This window comes from Emydura macquarii, unplaced genomic scaffold, assembly GCF_026122565.2.
Source record: "Emydura macquarii macquarii isolate MOO-44397 ecotype Brisbane River unplaced genomic scaffold, CSIRO-AGI_Emac_v2 contig_2890, whole genome shotgun sequence".
Lineage (NCBI taxonomy): Eukaryota > Metazoa > Chordata > Testudines > Chelidae > Emydura > Emydura macquarii.
Window position 1 is genome coordinate 89,680 of NW_027133027.1, and position 13,229 is coordinate 102,908.

Consider the following 13,229-nt stretch of genomic DNA (forward strand, 5'->3'; position numbering starts at 1 on the left):
ACGGGCACAGCACGGGCATTGGAGGTTCAAGATCCATCTAATGCTCCATCAGAAGACCTCAAACCTGATTCAGTGTGACCATATGAGTAACGGAGATTTTATGCCCATTCTAAAGACAGTGGGATGGTTACGTCCCCCATGTTCCTCCAGCTCAGCCAGCACAAGAAAGGTTTGCTAACATTTCGGCAAACAGTGACATAGAGTGAAATCATTTTGGTAGTAGCAGGGCCCAAGCATAATTTTTTCAGGCCCAGTACAAACTTGTAACATGGGCCCCCTCCCACACACATACCACAATCCCTCATCCCATACATACAATCTCATGAGCCATGAACTTTTTTTTCCTCATGGTAATGGGGGTTGCAGCCTGGACTGGGCCCCCCAGGACCTCTGAGACCCTGTAAAGTGTACCCTTCCTCCCCTTCCCCCATGTGGGGGCCCTGCGTAGTAGGGATAGGGTAATATTTTGTAGGTAAGCTTCTGGAGACGTCCAAAATGTGCACCCCTCAGATAGGGGATGATATACTATTTTTGCTATGCAGTCCTAAAATCCTGCACTTTCTTTACCGTTAAAACTTTTTAACATTTAGCTGTTCAGTTAGTGTGTGGCCCTGTGCTCACTGACAGCAGTGGAAAAGCTCCCATTGACTTCTGTGGTACAGGATCAAGCACGTAATCCAGGCAAAATAGACCTTTTTTATACCTTTGGCCCATCTTCTCCAATCTCTCCTGGGGCTCCTGGATATCCCTGAGTGGAAGGAAAATTAAAGGAATGCTGGTATAATAGACTTATCAAAACACCTGTGTAATATAAAGTGAGGGACATCAGTAAGATCATGATTCTTCGATTGCCAGACATTTGCACCTTCAACGTTGATCAGTCATTGCTTCACATCAGACATAGACCTATAGTCATCTTATTACAAGACTTACAGTCAGCTGTAATCACCTTTAATAACAATTCCATTACACTTTGGTTCTTCTTCAAGGCCCTTCTGAATGGCCGCTCTGTATAGTCATTTTAAATAAAGAATTAAAAAGCTACAGCAGTGTGATAGGGTGTGCACCCCACACAGGCCCTGAAAGGTTTATCATGGACCTGAAGGGCCAATTATGGTATGGCTGCACCTGGAAAGAGGGCCACGCTTAACTGAACATGAAGCCCAGCTGAGCAGGAGCAGGCTGGTTAGTATAAAAAGACAGGAAGCTGAGAGAAGAAGAAAGTTGAAGGGAGAGTCTACAGCCAGTCTCCAGGCACAGACAGGGGGATAGGCATAAACCCAGGGGAGGAAGCAAAAGCCCAGGGATCCTAGCTCTTCAGGAAGGGTTTACCCAGACTAATTGAGGGGAAGAAAGTCTTGAAAGGCAGAGTAGGAAGAAGCCCAGGGAAAGTGCTCTAAGGGTTTAGATTGTGAAGACCATGGCTGCTGATAGGGTCCCTGGGTTGGAACCCAGAGTAGAGGGTTGGCCTGAGTTCCCCTACCAGCCACTGGGGAAGAGGCACAGACTCCGAGTTAGCACAGAAGACTGCCAGGGATGGTGTACAGAGAGTTGAGCTAAAGTGACTTTGATACCCTAGAACAGTGGTTCTTAACCTTTCCAAACTACTGTACCCCTGAAGCCTGAGTCCCACCGCCATGGGGCCGAGGCATGTAACTTAGTTTCATGGCGCCCCTGTGGCTCCAGGCAATTGCCTTTCTTGCCACCCCCAATACCAGCTCTGCACTTGCGACCCCTCTAAAACCCCAGGTTAAGAAACACTGCCCTAGAAGGAAAAAACCATATAATGACCTGGCTGGAGGACTGAGTCATGAGGAAAGCATCCTGAGCTCTGGAGAGTGAGAGGGGCCATGGGGCAAGCGATGGAAGGGGGCACTAGACTGGATGACAGCTGACCCCCAGACCCAGCCACAAGAGGACACCTCAGCAGTGAGTGAACCCTGTTACATGTAGATAACACAAAATCCACATTGATCACCCGTCTATTATGCAGGCATAAGTCACAAACCTGCCCTGGAGAGATTGTTTGATTGCTTCAAGACATTTTGCTTAATCTTGACCTGAATTCCCTTTTAATTTTTGAGGAAATAGCAATTTTAAATAGTAGACCACACTTGGGAAGTAATTCTGTGGGCTTAGCCTTCTAATAATGGCAACACTTCTCTGGGCCAAATTCTGTCACTTTTATCTTGAGTGGTACCTTACTCCTTGAGTAGTTCCATTGAAATCAACAGGACTACTTCTGGAGTAAAGAATTATACGAGGTGAGTAAGAGTAGCAGAATCTGTCCCCTGTATTTGCAGTCTGGTTGTTGCAGTACGACGTGGCAGATGTACTACCCAATGGGGGGAGGGAGGGGGGCCTATCTGTGAAATCTTTACATTGGGGAGCTCTTTCCCATTGCTAGCAGTCTTACTGATTTCAATGGGATGACTTGTGTGAGTGTTCCCCAATGCAAATATGGGTTCCACAATCAGGCTCTGTATGAGCTAAGTCTACACTACTACATTAGGACTCAGTTCTGTAAGACCTCTGTGCACAAAACTCCCAGTGGCTTTAATGGACTTATGCACACTGAGGACTTGTATGATCAGGCCTTTGTTCTCAGTGCTGATAGAGACACAAGACATGGTTTGGTAGATTTACCCTATATCCTTGTTCACCGGTAACTCCTTTGTTTCCTTCAGCACCAGCAAAGCCCTGGGATAGAGATTTGACAGCTGTTATTCCAGTGCATCTTATTGTCCTTCACTAAGCTAAACTTCTATCCTAAATCCTCCAAATCCATTCTTCAGTGAATGCTTGTCTCTGAGTTCCAGTCATCATCATCTCTCAAACTGGTAATTAGCATAGTGTGGAAATGAAATGGCCAAGGATAAATTAAAATTGGATCCATGAAAACATCGATTTTGGGTTCAAATACATTTGAAGTTACATGTTAGTTAATGATGCTGAGAGCAGCAATGTTAACATGGTATTTTCTAAAATATATCAAACTGCACAATATACAGTACAAGGTAATACACAGTCATGTAAAATCTGCAACTCTGTGTATCTGGGTCACTCTGGCCACATGGACTAGTGGGTACTACAGTTGGGCAGCGGAGCTGCTTCTACATTGTATGGAGGAATTCTGGATAAATCAGTTACACTTCCTCCAGAGGTCCTCACCGCAGTATGTATCCTCCAAAGACAGCCCCCCATACACATCTTGGGCAATGGCTTAAAAAAGTGGTTATAGACTTTCCCTTCAGCCTTCTTCTACTCTCAACTTCCTGTCTTTTTAAACTAACAATCTGCTCAGATATCACATTGAGAAACCATTTAACTGTAGGCACAGCTCTGAGCTAAGGGTGGTGTGAAAACTGTACCCCTTGGGAGTAGCCTGAGGAACAGTGTAACTCAGACACACACCTCTGGGTCACAATTCCTCTTCTGCTTCCTCCTTGCTCCAAGGGATTATACCAGCAGTAAATTATTACTGTATATTCCTTTTTCCTGGTTCAGCTAGTCTGGCAAGTGAGGCGAGTGGGGGAGCAAAAGCCCTGCCCATTCCCTGGCCCTGCAACCCACTCCCTGCCATCCTCTACCTTGAATGGTCCCTTACAATACGTGCTAACTACTTATGCTAAACAATCTGTTCCACTGTGCATTTTTCTGTAACACAGAAGTTGGTCCAATAAAAGCTATCACCTCACCCACCTTGTCTCTCTAATATCCTGGGACCGACAGAGCTACAACTACACTGCATCTGCCTCCAGAAATAAGCTGGAGAGTAGCCCTGTTTATCCCAGTGCACCCAGATCCAATATCCAGATAATCAATGCAGGAGTTTCCTAAGGGTCTTCTTGCTCCCTCCTATTCCAGCCTTTGCTTCCTTCTCCTTTCCTCTTTTTTTTTAAAAAAATGATCTTTTAAGTCTAATATATTCATGGCTTGTTGGATTTGCTTGGGTTTTTCTATAGCAACAGTGGGGAATTACCTTGGGTCCCACAGGCCCTTGAGGTCCTTGTTTTCCTGGTCTTCCTCGGGAACCCTACTCCACGACAAAACAAAGCCAATATTTCGCTATTTTAATATAAACAAGGAAAATAAAAACGAACAATGAGTGCATCTAGTATGGCTTTAAAAATATATTTTCATGCAGCCAGTTTTGGAAACACCACCTTGTTAGACGTAATATTACATTCTGAATTTGTCTGGAACGTTTGGATGGGGGATTAACATATATATATATGGGGCTAATATATAGGTGGGGCTAATTGCGGGGGCGGGGCTTTGAGGGGTAGGAGCGGGGGGGGGGGGGCAACTGCCCCAGCCTTATAAAAGGCAGCCAGCTGCGAAGCAGCTGAGCAGCGAACAGAGGGGCGGCTAACAGAAGGAGAAGGAGGGAGTTTGCCTGGGAGCTGTCTCAGGTGAGTGCTAAGTGAGTGCAGCTGTGTGGGGAGTACCTGGGAGACCAGGTGTGTGACTGGTGCAAGTACAGCTGACTGTGGGTGGGTGCTTGTGACTGGTGCAGTTACAGGCACCATTTTGGCAGTTGGGGGTTTGTCTGTTTGAGTGATTGATTGGATCCAGGTGGGGCTAATTGCGGGGGCAGGGCTTTGAGGGGTAAGAGCAGGGGGGGGCAACTGCCCCAGCCTTATAAAAGGCAGCCAGCTGCGAAGCAGCTGAGCAGCGAACAGAGGGGCGGCTAACAGAAGGAGAAGGAGGGAGTTTGCCTGGGAGTTCGCCTGCGGAGAGAGCCCACTGCAGGTGTTTGCCTTTCAGGCATTGCTGAGGAGGCTCTCAGAGCAGAGATATGGAGATGGAGCGATCTGTTGTTGTCACCTGCACTGGGTGTGCTATGTTTGTCTTCCTCCCACAGGACAGAGATGACTTCATCTGTACCAAGTGCAGGCTGGTTGCCTTATTGGAAGAGAAGGTTAAAGGACTAGAGGCCCAAATGTCAACCCTGCGGTGCATTACAGAAAACAATGTCTTTCTCCATCAGGCACAGGCAGAGGGTAAACAAGATTCAGAGAAGGCCGGGCAGGCGAAAATGAAGAACGGGGAAGGAAATTGGCAGCATGTGACCTCCCGAAGAAAGAGAACCCATGTGCCCACCATGCAGATAGAAGTAAGGAATCGTTTTCATCCTCTCTGCACAAGTACTACGGCGGAGAATGATTTGGAGGACCCTTCAGAGGGAATGGATCAGAAGGAGACCCATTTGATCAGAAGGCAAGGGATGAATTCTCCTAGGGATGGGGGTTCCACGACCACCATTCCCAAGAGGAAGAGAAGGGTGATGGTGGTCGGGGACTCCCTCCTAAGGGGGACGGAGTCATCCATCTGCCGTCCGGACCGGGAAACTAGAGAAGTGTGCTGCTTGCCTGGAGCTAGGATTCGGGATGTGACGGAGAGACTGCCAAAACTTATCAAGTCCTCAGACCGCTACCCCTTCCTGCTTCTCCACGTGGGCACCAATGACACTGCCAAGAATGATCTTGAGCGGATCACTGCAGACTATGTGGCTCTGGGAAAAGAGATAAAGGAGTTTGAAGCGCAAGTGGTGTTCTCATCCATCCTCCCTGTTCAGGGAAAAGGCCCAGGTAGGGACCGTCGCATTGTGGAAGTAAATGCGTGGTTACGCAGGTGGTGTCGAAGAGAGGGCTTTGGATTCTTCGATCATGGGATGTTGTTTCAGGAAGAAGGACTACTAGGAAGAGACGGGATTCATCTAACGAAGACAGGGAAGAGTATCTTCGCAGACAGGCTGGCTAACCTAGTGAGGAGGGCTTTAAACTAGTTTTGACGGGGGACGGGGACCTAAGCCCGAAGGTTAGTGGGGAAGAGGGACACCGCAAGGAAGCAGAAGGAGGAGGGGGCAGCAGGGGAGGCCTCCCGATTCATACTGTGAAAGTAGGCCAGTCGGCTACTTATCTCAAGTGCCTGTACACAAATGCAAGAAGCCTGGGAAACAAGCAAGAGGAACTGGAAGTCCTGGCACAGTCAAGAAACTACGACATGATTGGAATAACTGAGACTTGGTGGAATAACTCTCACGATTGGAGCGCTGTCATGGATGGGTATAAACTGTTCAGGAAGGACAGGCAGGGGCGAAAGGGGGAGGAGTTGCACTGTATGTAAGAGAGCACTATGACTGCTCTGAGCTCCAGTATGAAACTGGAGATAAGTCAGTTGAGTGTCTCTGGGTTAAGCTTAGAAGCAAGAACAATAAGCGTGATGTCGTGGTGGGTGTCTGTTACAGACCACCAGACCAGGAGGATGAGGTAGATGAGGCTTTCTTTACTCAACTGGGGAAAGTTTCCAGTTCACAGGGCCTGATTCTCATGGGAGACTTCAATCACCCTGACATCTGCTGGAAGAGCAATACAGCAGAGCACAAACAATCCAGGAAGTTTTTGGAGAGTGTCGCTGACAATTTCCTGGTGCAAGTGCTGGAGCAACCAACTAGGGGCCGTGCTTCTCTTGACCTGCTGCTCACAAACAGGGAAGATTTGGTAGGGGAAGTAGAAGTGGGTGGCAACCTAGGCAGCAGTGACCATGAGATGGTCGAGTTCAGGATCCTGATGAAAGGAAGAAAGGGGAACAGCAGGATACGGACCATGGACTTCAGAAAAGCGGACTTTGATTCCCTCAGGGAACTGATGGGCAGGATTCCCTGGGAGGCTAATATGAGGGGGAAAGGAACCCAAGAGAGCTGGCTGTATTTTAAGGAGACCTTATTGAGGGCACAAGAGCAAACCATCCCGATGTGCAGAAAGAATAGCAAATATGGTAGGCGTCCAGCTTGGCTTAACAAAGATGTCCTTTGGTGAACTTAAACGCAAAAAAGAAGCTTACAAGAAGTGGAAGCTTGGTCAGATGACTAGGGAGGATTATATAAACACTGCTCGAACGTGCAGGAATGAAATGAGGAAGGCCAAAGCACAATTGGAGTTGCAGCTAGCAAGGGACGTGAAGGGGAACAAAAAGGGTTTCTACAGGCATGTTGCCAACAAGAGGAAGATTCGGGAAAGTGTAGGCCCCTTAAAGAAAGTACTCAAGTCTTCACAGACAAGGCGACCTAGTGATGTGGGGAAGGCGGTGGATGTGATATACCTTGACTTTAGCAAAGCTTTTGATACGGTTTCTCACAGTATTCTTATCAGCAAGTTAAAGAAGTATGGGTTGGATGAATGGACTATAAAATGGATAGTGAACTGGCTAGAGCATAGGGCTCAACGAGTAGTGATCAATGGCTCCATGTCTAGCTGGCAACCGGTCACAAGCGGAGTTCCCCAGGGGTCGGTCCTGGGGCCGGTTTTGTTCAACATCTTTATTAATGATCTGGAGGATGGGGTAGATTGCACCCTCAGCAAGTTTGCGGACGACACTAAGCTGGGGGGAGTGGTAGATACCCTGCAAGGTAGGGATAGGATACAGAGTGACCTAAACAAACTGGAGGATTGGGCCAAAAGAAATCTAATGAGGTTCAACAAAGAAAAGTGCAGAGTCCTCCACTTAGGAAGAAAGAATCCCATGCACAGCTATAGACTGGGGACCGACGAGCTGGGCAGCAGCTCTGCAGAAAAGGACCCGGGGGTAACAGTGGATAAAAAGCTGGATATGAGTCAGCAGTGTGCCCTGGTTGTCAAGAAGGCCAATGGCATATTGGGCTGCATTAGGAGGGGCATTGCTAGCAGGTCACGGGAAGTGATTATTCCCCTCTATTCGGCATTGGTGAGGCCGCATTTAGAATATTGTGTCCAGTTTTGGGCCCCCCAATACAAAAAGGATGTGGACAAGTTGGAGAGAGTCCAGCGGAGGGCAACAAAAATGATTAGGGGGCTGGAGCACAGGACTTATGAGGAGAGGCTGAGGGAACTGGGCTTGTTTAGTCTGCAAAAGAGAAGAGTGAGGGGGGATTTGATAGCGGCCTTTAACTACCTGAAAGGGGGTTCTAGGGAGGATGGGGCTAGGCTGTTCTCGGTGGTGGCAGATGACAGAACAAGGAGCAACGGTCTCAAGTTGCAGGGAGGGAGGTCTAGGTTGGACATTAGGAAAAAGTTTTTTACTAGGAGGGTGGTGAAGCACTGGAATGGGTTACCTAGGGAGGTGGTGGAATCTCCATCCTTAGAGGTTTTTAAGCTGCGGCTTGACAAAGCCCTGGTTGGGATGATATAGCAGAGGTTAGTCCTGCTTTGAGCAGGGGGTTGGACTAGATGACCTCCTGAGGTCCCTTCCAACTCTAATATTCTATGATTCTATGATTCTATGATATACAGTCCTTGGTAATAAAAATAATTGCAATTGTACAGCGTTTCTCAAGCATATTAGACATGGTCACGGTTCAACATGTGGAAACTTGTTTGTGTAACTTCATGATTCAGTGCATACAGATTACAGCCATATTCAGAAAAAAAGAAAGCAGAATAAATAGTAGCTTGGAGGTTGGGCTCTCTAAAGGTAGAAATAACAGCTATAAAAAGCTATCAAGTAAAGAGCGAGAAGAGGTCTTTTGAACAGTGTGCTTCAAAGAAAGGTTGCTTGAAAGAGTTGGGAGAAAATGTGGATTGTTGTATGAACGTGGGGAAGTTGAAAGAGTAACAAAATCACTTGGGGCACTTGAGGAATTGGCTCCTGGGTAGACATGGGCTCCAGCTATAAAATATGAAATTTGATCCAGATTTACAGATGAGAGTATGTCAAAGCACATCACGGAGCACCGTGCCTGGTAGCAGGCTCCATATGGCCAGTGAGCGGTCGGCAAGCTAATGCACTGTAGATTCACCGCTGTGCTCTAACTCTCTGTGTAGACAAGCCCTAAGAGTAATGGGTTGAAATTAAGAAAACTGAATATCAGTGCAAACTTTCTGACAGTGAGGTGTGTAAGATTGTGTAAGTGATAGAAGCTTCATTGTTTGTTATAACTAGACTGGAATAAAACAGCATGAACATGCTGTATGTTGTACTGTAGGGAGATGTGCTAGATGACTTAAGTATTTTTCATCTTTAATTTCCATAACGAGTCTATAATAGATCTATTTTGCTAATCGCATCACTAATGTACCTACAGTAACTGGTTCAGACACTTGTTGTGGTTGCTTTTATATAGTAGCTGGAAAATAATGGAGCAATGGCTGACATTGCGATGTCAATTCAAGCTATACCATGCTTTCCAGAGGATGCTATTTTTGAGAATGATATTTCAGCAGGGCAGCTTGATTCACCCAGAGCTCACATGCATCCTGATATTATTGGGCCAGATCCTCAGCTGGTGTAAATTGTCAGAGTTCTGTTACAAGGCAAGGGTTCTATGACAATTCACACCAACTGAGGAGCTGCCCCAGTGCGTATTATTATCTGGTACCAGGCTTTTATTCCAGCCTATTTCTGGTTGAAAAGTAGCGGGCCACTAATGCATTATTTGCATCAAATAAGCTGACTGGGAAAGGCTTATTGCAGGCTCGGACCAGATTTTTCTGGCTTTAGTGAGGTGAGTCATTCTCCACCATAGAGCACAGGGACGCTGCTCCCAGGTACTCAGCCTCACTGAACACAATGAACACAAAATCGTTCTTCAAGCAGGGTTATTCCTGTGTGGTGCTCTACTGCTCTGACAACGGGAATAGTGAGCTCCTTTAGGCATCTGTGGCCCTGTCATAGTTATATCCTGGTTACAGATGTATCACAGTCCCAATATACTGAAGGGAAGAGAAACTGGGGGTCTATTCAAGCCCTATTTTAGCCCAAGCTTGTTGCTTTATACCTAAGATACACTAGGACACCAGGAACTAAGGATTGTTGTGTTTCTCCCCACACTAGTCAAGCAAGTGCCATGATACTGCTCACTGTGATTCTGGGGTAGAGTCATGGAAAATGATGAAATTCAGTAAAGACCAGGGCAAAGTACTACACCTGGAAAAGAAAAATCAAATGCACAACCACACAATGGGGAATGAATGGTTAGGCAGTAGTACTGATGAAAAGGGTCTGGGGGTTATAGTGGGTCACAAACTGAATGAGTCAACAATGTGATGCAGATGTGTAAAAGCTTACTATCATTCTGGGGTGTATTGACAGGTATGTCATAGATGAGACACAGGGCGTAGTTGTTCCACTCTATTCAGCACTGCAGGGGGCCTCAACTGGAGTATTGTGTACAGTTGTGTGCCACGCCTTAAGAAAGATGCGGACATATCGGAGAGAGTCCAAAGGAGAGCAACAAAAATGATAAAACTTTTGAAAATATGACCGACGAAGAAAGTGTTTAAAAAAAACCTGGCATGTTTACTCTTGAGAAAAGAAGAACAAGGCGGAACCTGATGACAGTCTTCATATATGTTAAGGGCTGTTACAAAGAGGATGGTGGTCAATTGTTCTCTGTGCTCACTGAAGGTGGGACCAGAAGTAATGGGCTTAATTTATAACAAGGGAGATTTAGGTTAGATATTAGGAAAAACTTTCTAGATATAAGGATAGTTAAGTTCTGTAACAGACTACACCGAGGAGTAATTGGAAGTTTTTAAGACTGTTTAACTCCAATCTAACAGCAATCAGGGACGGTCTAGGTAGAGTTGCTTCTGCCTACTTGTATGGGGATGGACTAGATGATCTCTTCAGGTCCCTTCTAGCCCTACATTTCTATGATTCTGTGACAAAATGGGAAAAACAAAAGAATCTTGAGATGGTAAGAACGAGTGTTAGATTTTAATTGTGTGTTTTAAAGAAATTCAAACAAGGGAAGGCAAGAACTTAAACATGAAAAAAGTAATTTTGACAAAAAAGAAAATAGATTGATGACTGAACTGAGACTTGGCTTAATGTTACACTGCTAAAAAGTATCATGATTGAACACCTGATGCCATGGGAATGTGGTTGTTTACAACATTCACATTGTTGGACCTCACTTTTTCAGATTCATACGGACAATGCAAAAAGACAAAGCCTCACAGACACAAATTGCTTGCAATAAATTGACATCTCATACCTTCTCTCCTGGATCACCAGAGCCACCATCCTCACCACTCCCACCAACATCACCCTGAAATGCAAAAACAGCTGTTATTTCTGGCTTCAGATTCTCTGTCCAGATGCTTCCAGTGACAAGTGTAGAAAGAGAGAGACTGATCACTTACAATTTCTCCTTCTAGTCCAGATTCACCCTGAAGTCCAGGCATACCAAGTTCACCCTATGACAGAAGGACCAGAAACAAGTTACCTTCTTTGTTTAGAAAGGGTCTGTCATGCTGTTGACACACACCACTCATTCTGACAATTAACAGATGGGCGGGCTCATTTTCTTGTCTGTGCTCAAATCCTTTCCTCATCAGGAATTATTGATTATTATTATGCCTAGGAACCCCATTCAAGGATCTATTGTGCTAGGCCCTACGAAAAAAAGTAACGAAGACAGTCTTTGCCCCAGAGAGCTTACAATCTAGATTTAGGACAAAATTTAACAGGTGGACAGGACAGGTAAACAAGGATGAGGGGACTGGGAGGACAAAGTAACAATAAAAGAAGCAAAGTTTAGTATAAAAACAGAATGTTTCCATGTTACCTTTTTTCCTGTGGGGCCAAATTCACCTTTTTCTCCAGGCACACCAAGGAAACCCTGAGGGAGTAATGCAGCGTTATTTATTTGACTTTGAAAGAAGAAAAAGTAGTATAGTTTTGTACCTTCATGCTTTTCCAGAATTTTTAAATGACTTTCACTTTTCCAAACCACACAAGAATGAAGTTAAAAAAATCTCAAACTGATTTGCATATTATGACATACATGGCACATAATAACAGATAAGGTAGTAGTCAATGAATGATAGAGGTCACAAGAATGATCAGTATTAATTCTGAACCTATTATACTTAGAGGATCCTAACCAAACTCTTGCCCATCCTGTGCAATGCCTCACACAGCATATGTAAAAATACAATGGGTTTATGTACTTTCTGCTTACTTACCATAGCTCCTGAATATCCAGAGGGTCCTTCGGAACCTGGTGGTCCTGGATCACCCTACCAAACATTGTGTAGATATTTAATTATAAGTCTCTAGTCCATTACTGATAAAAGTACACAGTACTGGCACCCCATTTTCAATCTGACATTACTCTCATGTGATCCATGTTCATACATAAATGAAGAACAAAACTGCTTCTGCCACAGGTATCTGTAAAACACCTGTACTCCAAGATAATACTAGCCACTTGCAGCAGAAGTGAGGTTGCTCTGTAATCATTTAAGAATGCTGTGTGTTGATCTGGTTATTGGGAAGTTAACTATGAATTTGTTGATATCGTTTAATAGGGTCTTCTGGAAAAACAAATAGGAAGTGAAAACAATGGCTTGAGATAAACCATCGCCTGGGTGGATAAGAGACAATGCCTGAACTTCTTCTAGTTGTCAAGGCCCTAGCTTCAGGATCCAGCCAAGTTAAAAAGTTTAATTTGCCAATGTTGGGGACCAGGAGCTCAAAAGTACTATAAGCAGTTTAAAAGACACACTCTGTTCAGAGGTGGAGGTCATTGTGACTGAGAAACTGTTCACACTGACACCAAGCGGCTGCACTGCGGAGACCAGAAGGGTGTCTCATGTGCAGTTAGTCCTGTAACCATGGCACTACCAATTTCTTTTTAAAAATTAAACATGGACTTCAGTATGTGGGGACACCGGACAGGGCCCAGCAGAAGGCCTGTCCATCACAGAAATCCCAGTTATATCCAGTTTTAAGGCCATACGTGCTGCTTAGATCTTGCATGGGCCATTCTGCACAGGAATGAATTTTAGCTTATTTGAATGAAGCTGTACAATTTGTCTGCACTAACTCCAGGTGCCAGGCAAAGGTGAATGCGTTGAAAAGAAGGGAGATTCCCTTGGGATTCCTCAGGGGCGGTTTTTTTCTCTACTTTGCTCCCACTCACCCGCAACGCTGCTCTTTAGTGACCCTCGCTGTGACTGACCATAGGACAGGCCCCTTCTGGAACCTGTTGATGCCCTTCTGAGCACTGGTGACGGGAGGTGCTTGAGAGCAACGTGAGTTGCTCCCTCCCACTCGGGGGAACAAAGTGGGCTGTTTTTATAAGGCATATATCTGAACAAGGCATATATCAGAATATAAGTCATTCCCAGATGCAAGTGACAGGCTTGGTTTAGCAAAGTACATAAGCATCTATTTAACTCTAAGCACATGAGTGATCTCATGGACATTAAGAGGGCTACTCGTGTGCTTAAAATTAGGCC

The 13,229-nt window shown here is 45.4% G+C and overlaps 1 protein-coding gene across 1 annotated transcript in view; it reads right to left on the reverse strand.

Moving 5' to 3' along the window:
* Nucleotides 1–13,229, reverse strand: part of LOC137166574 (collagen alpha-2(IX) chain-like) — a 41,149-nt gene that overhangs the window by 9,013 nt on the left and 18,907 nt on the right. The window contains exons 10-16 of the mRNA XM_067568350.1: nucleotides 11,952–12,005; nucleotides 11,127–11,180; nucleotides 10,979–11,032; nucleotides 4,167–4,199; nucleotides 3,983–4,036; nucleotides 2,647–2,700; nucleotides 704–748 (exon numbers count right to left, since the gene is read on the reverse strand). Coding sequence (XP_067424451.1) covers nucleotides 704–748; nucleotides 2,647–2,700; nucleotides 3,983–4,036; nucleotides 4,167–4,199; nucleotides 10,979–11,032; nucleotides 11,127–11,180; nucleotides 11,952–12,005 — 348 coding nt within the window. The remainder of the gene's footprint in view (nucleotides 1–703; nucleotides 749–2,646; nucleotides 2,701–3,982; nucleotides 4,037–4,166; nucleotides 4,200–10,978; nucleotides 11,033–11,126; nucleotides 11,181–11,951; nucleotides 12,006–13,229) is intronic.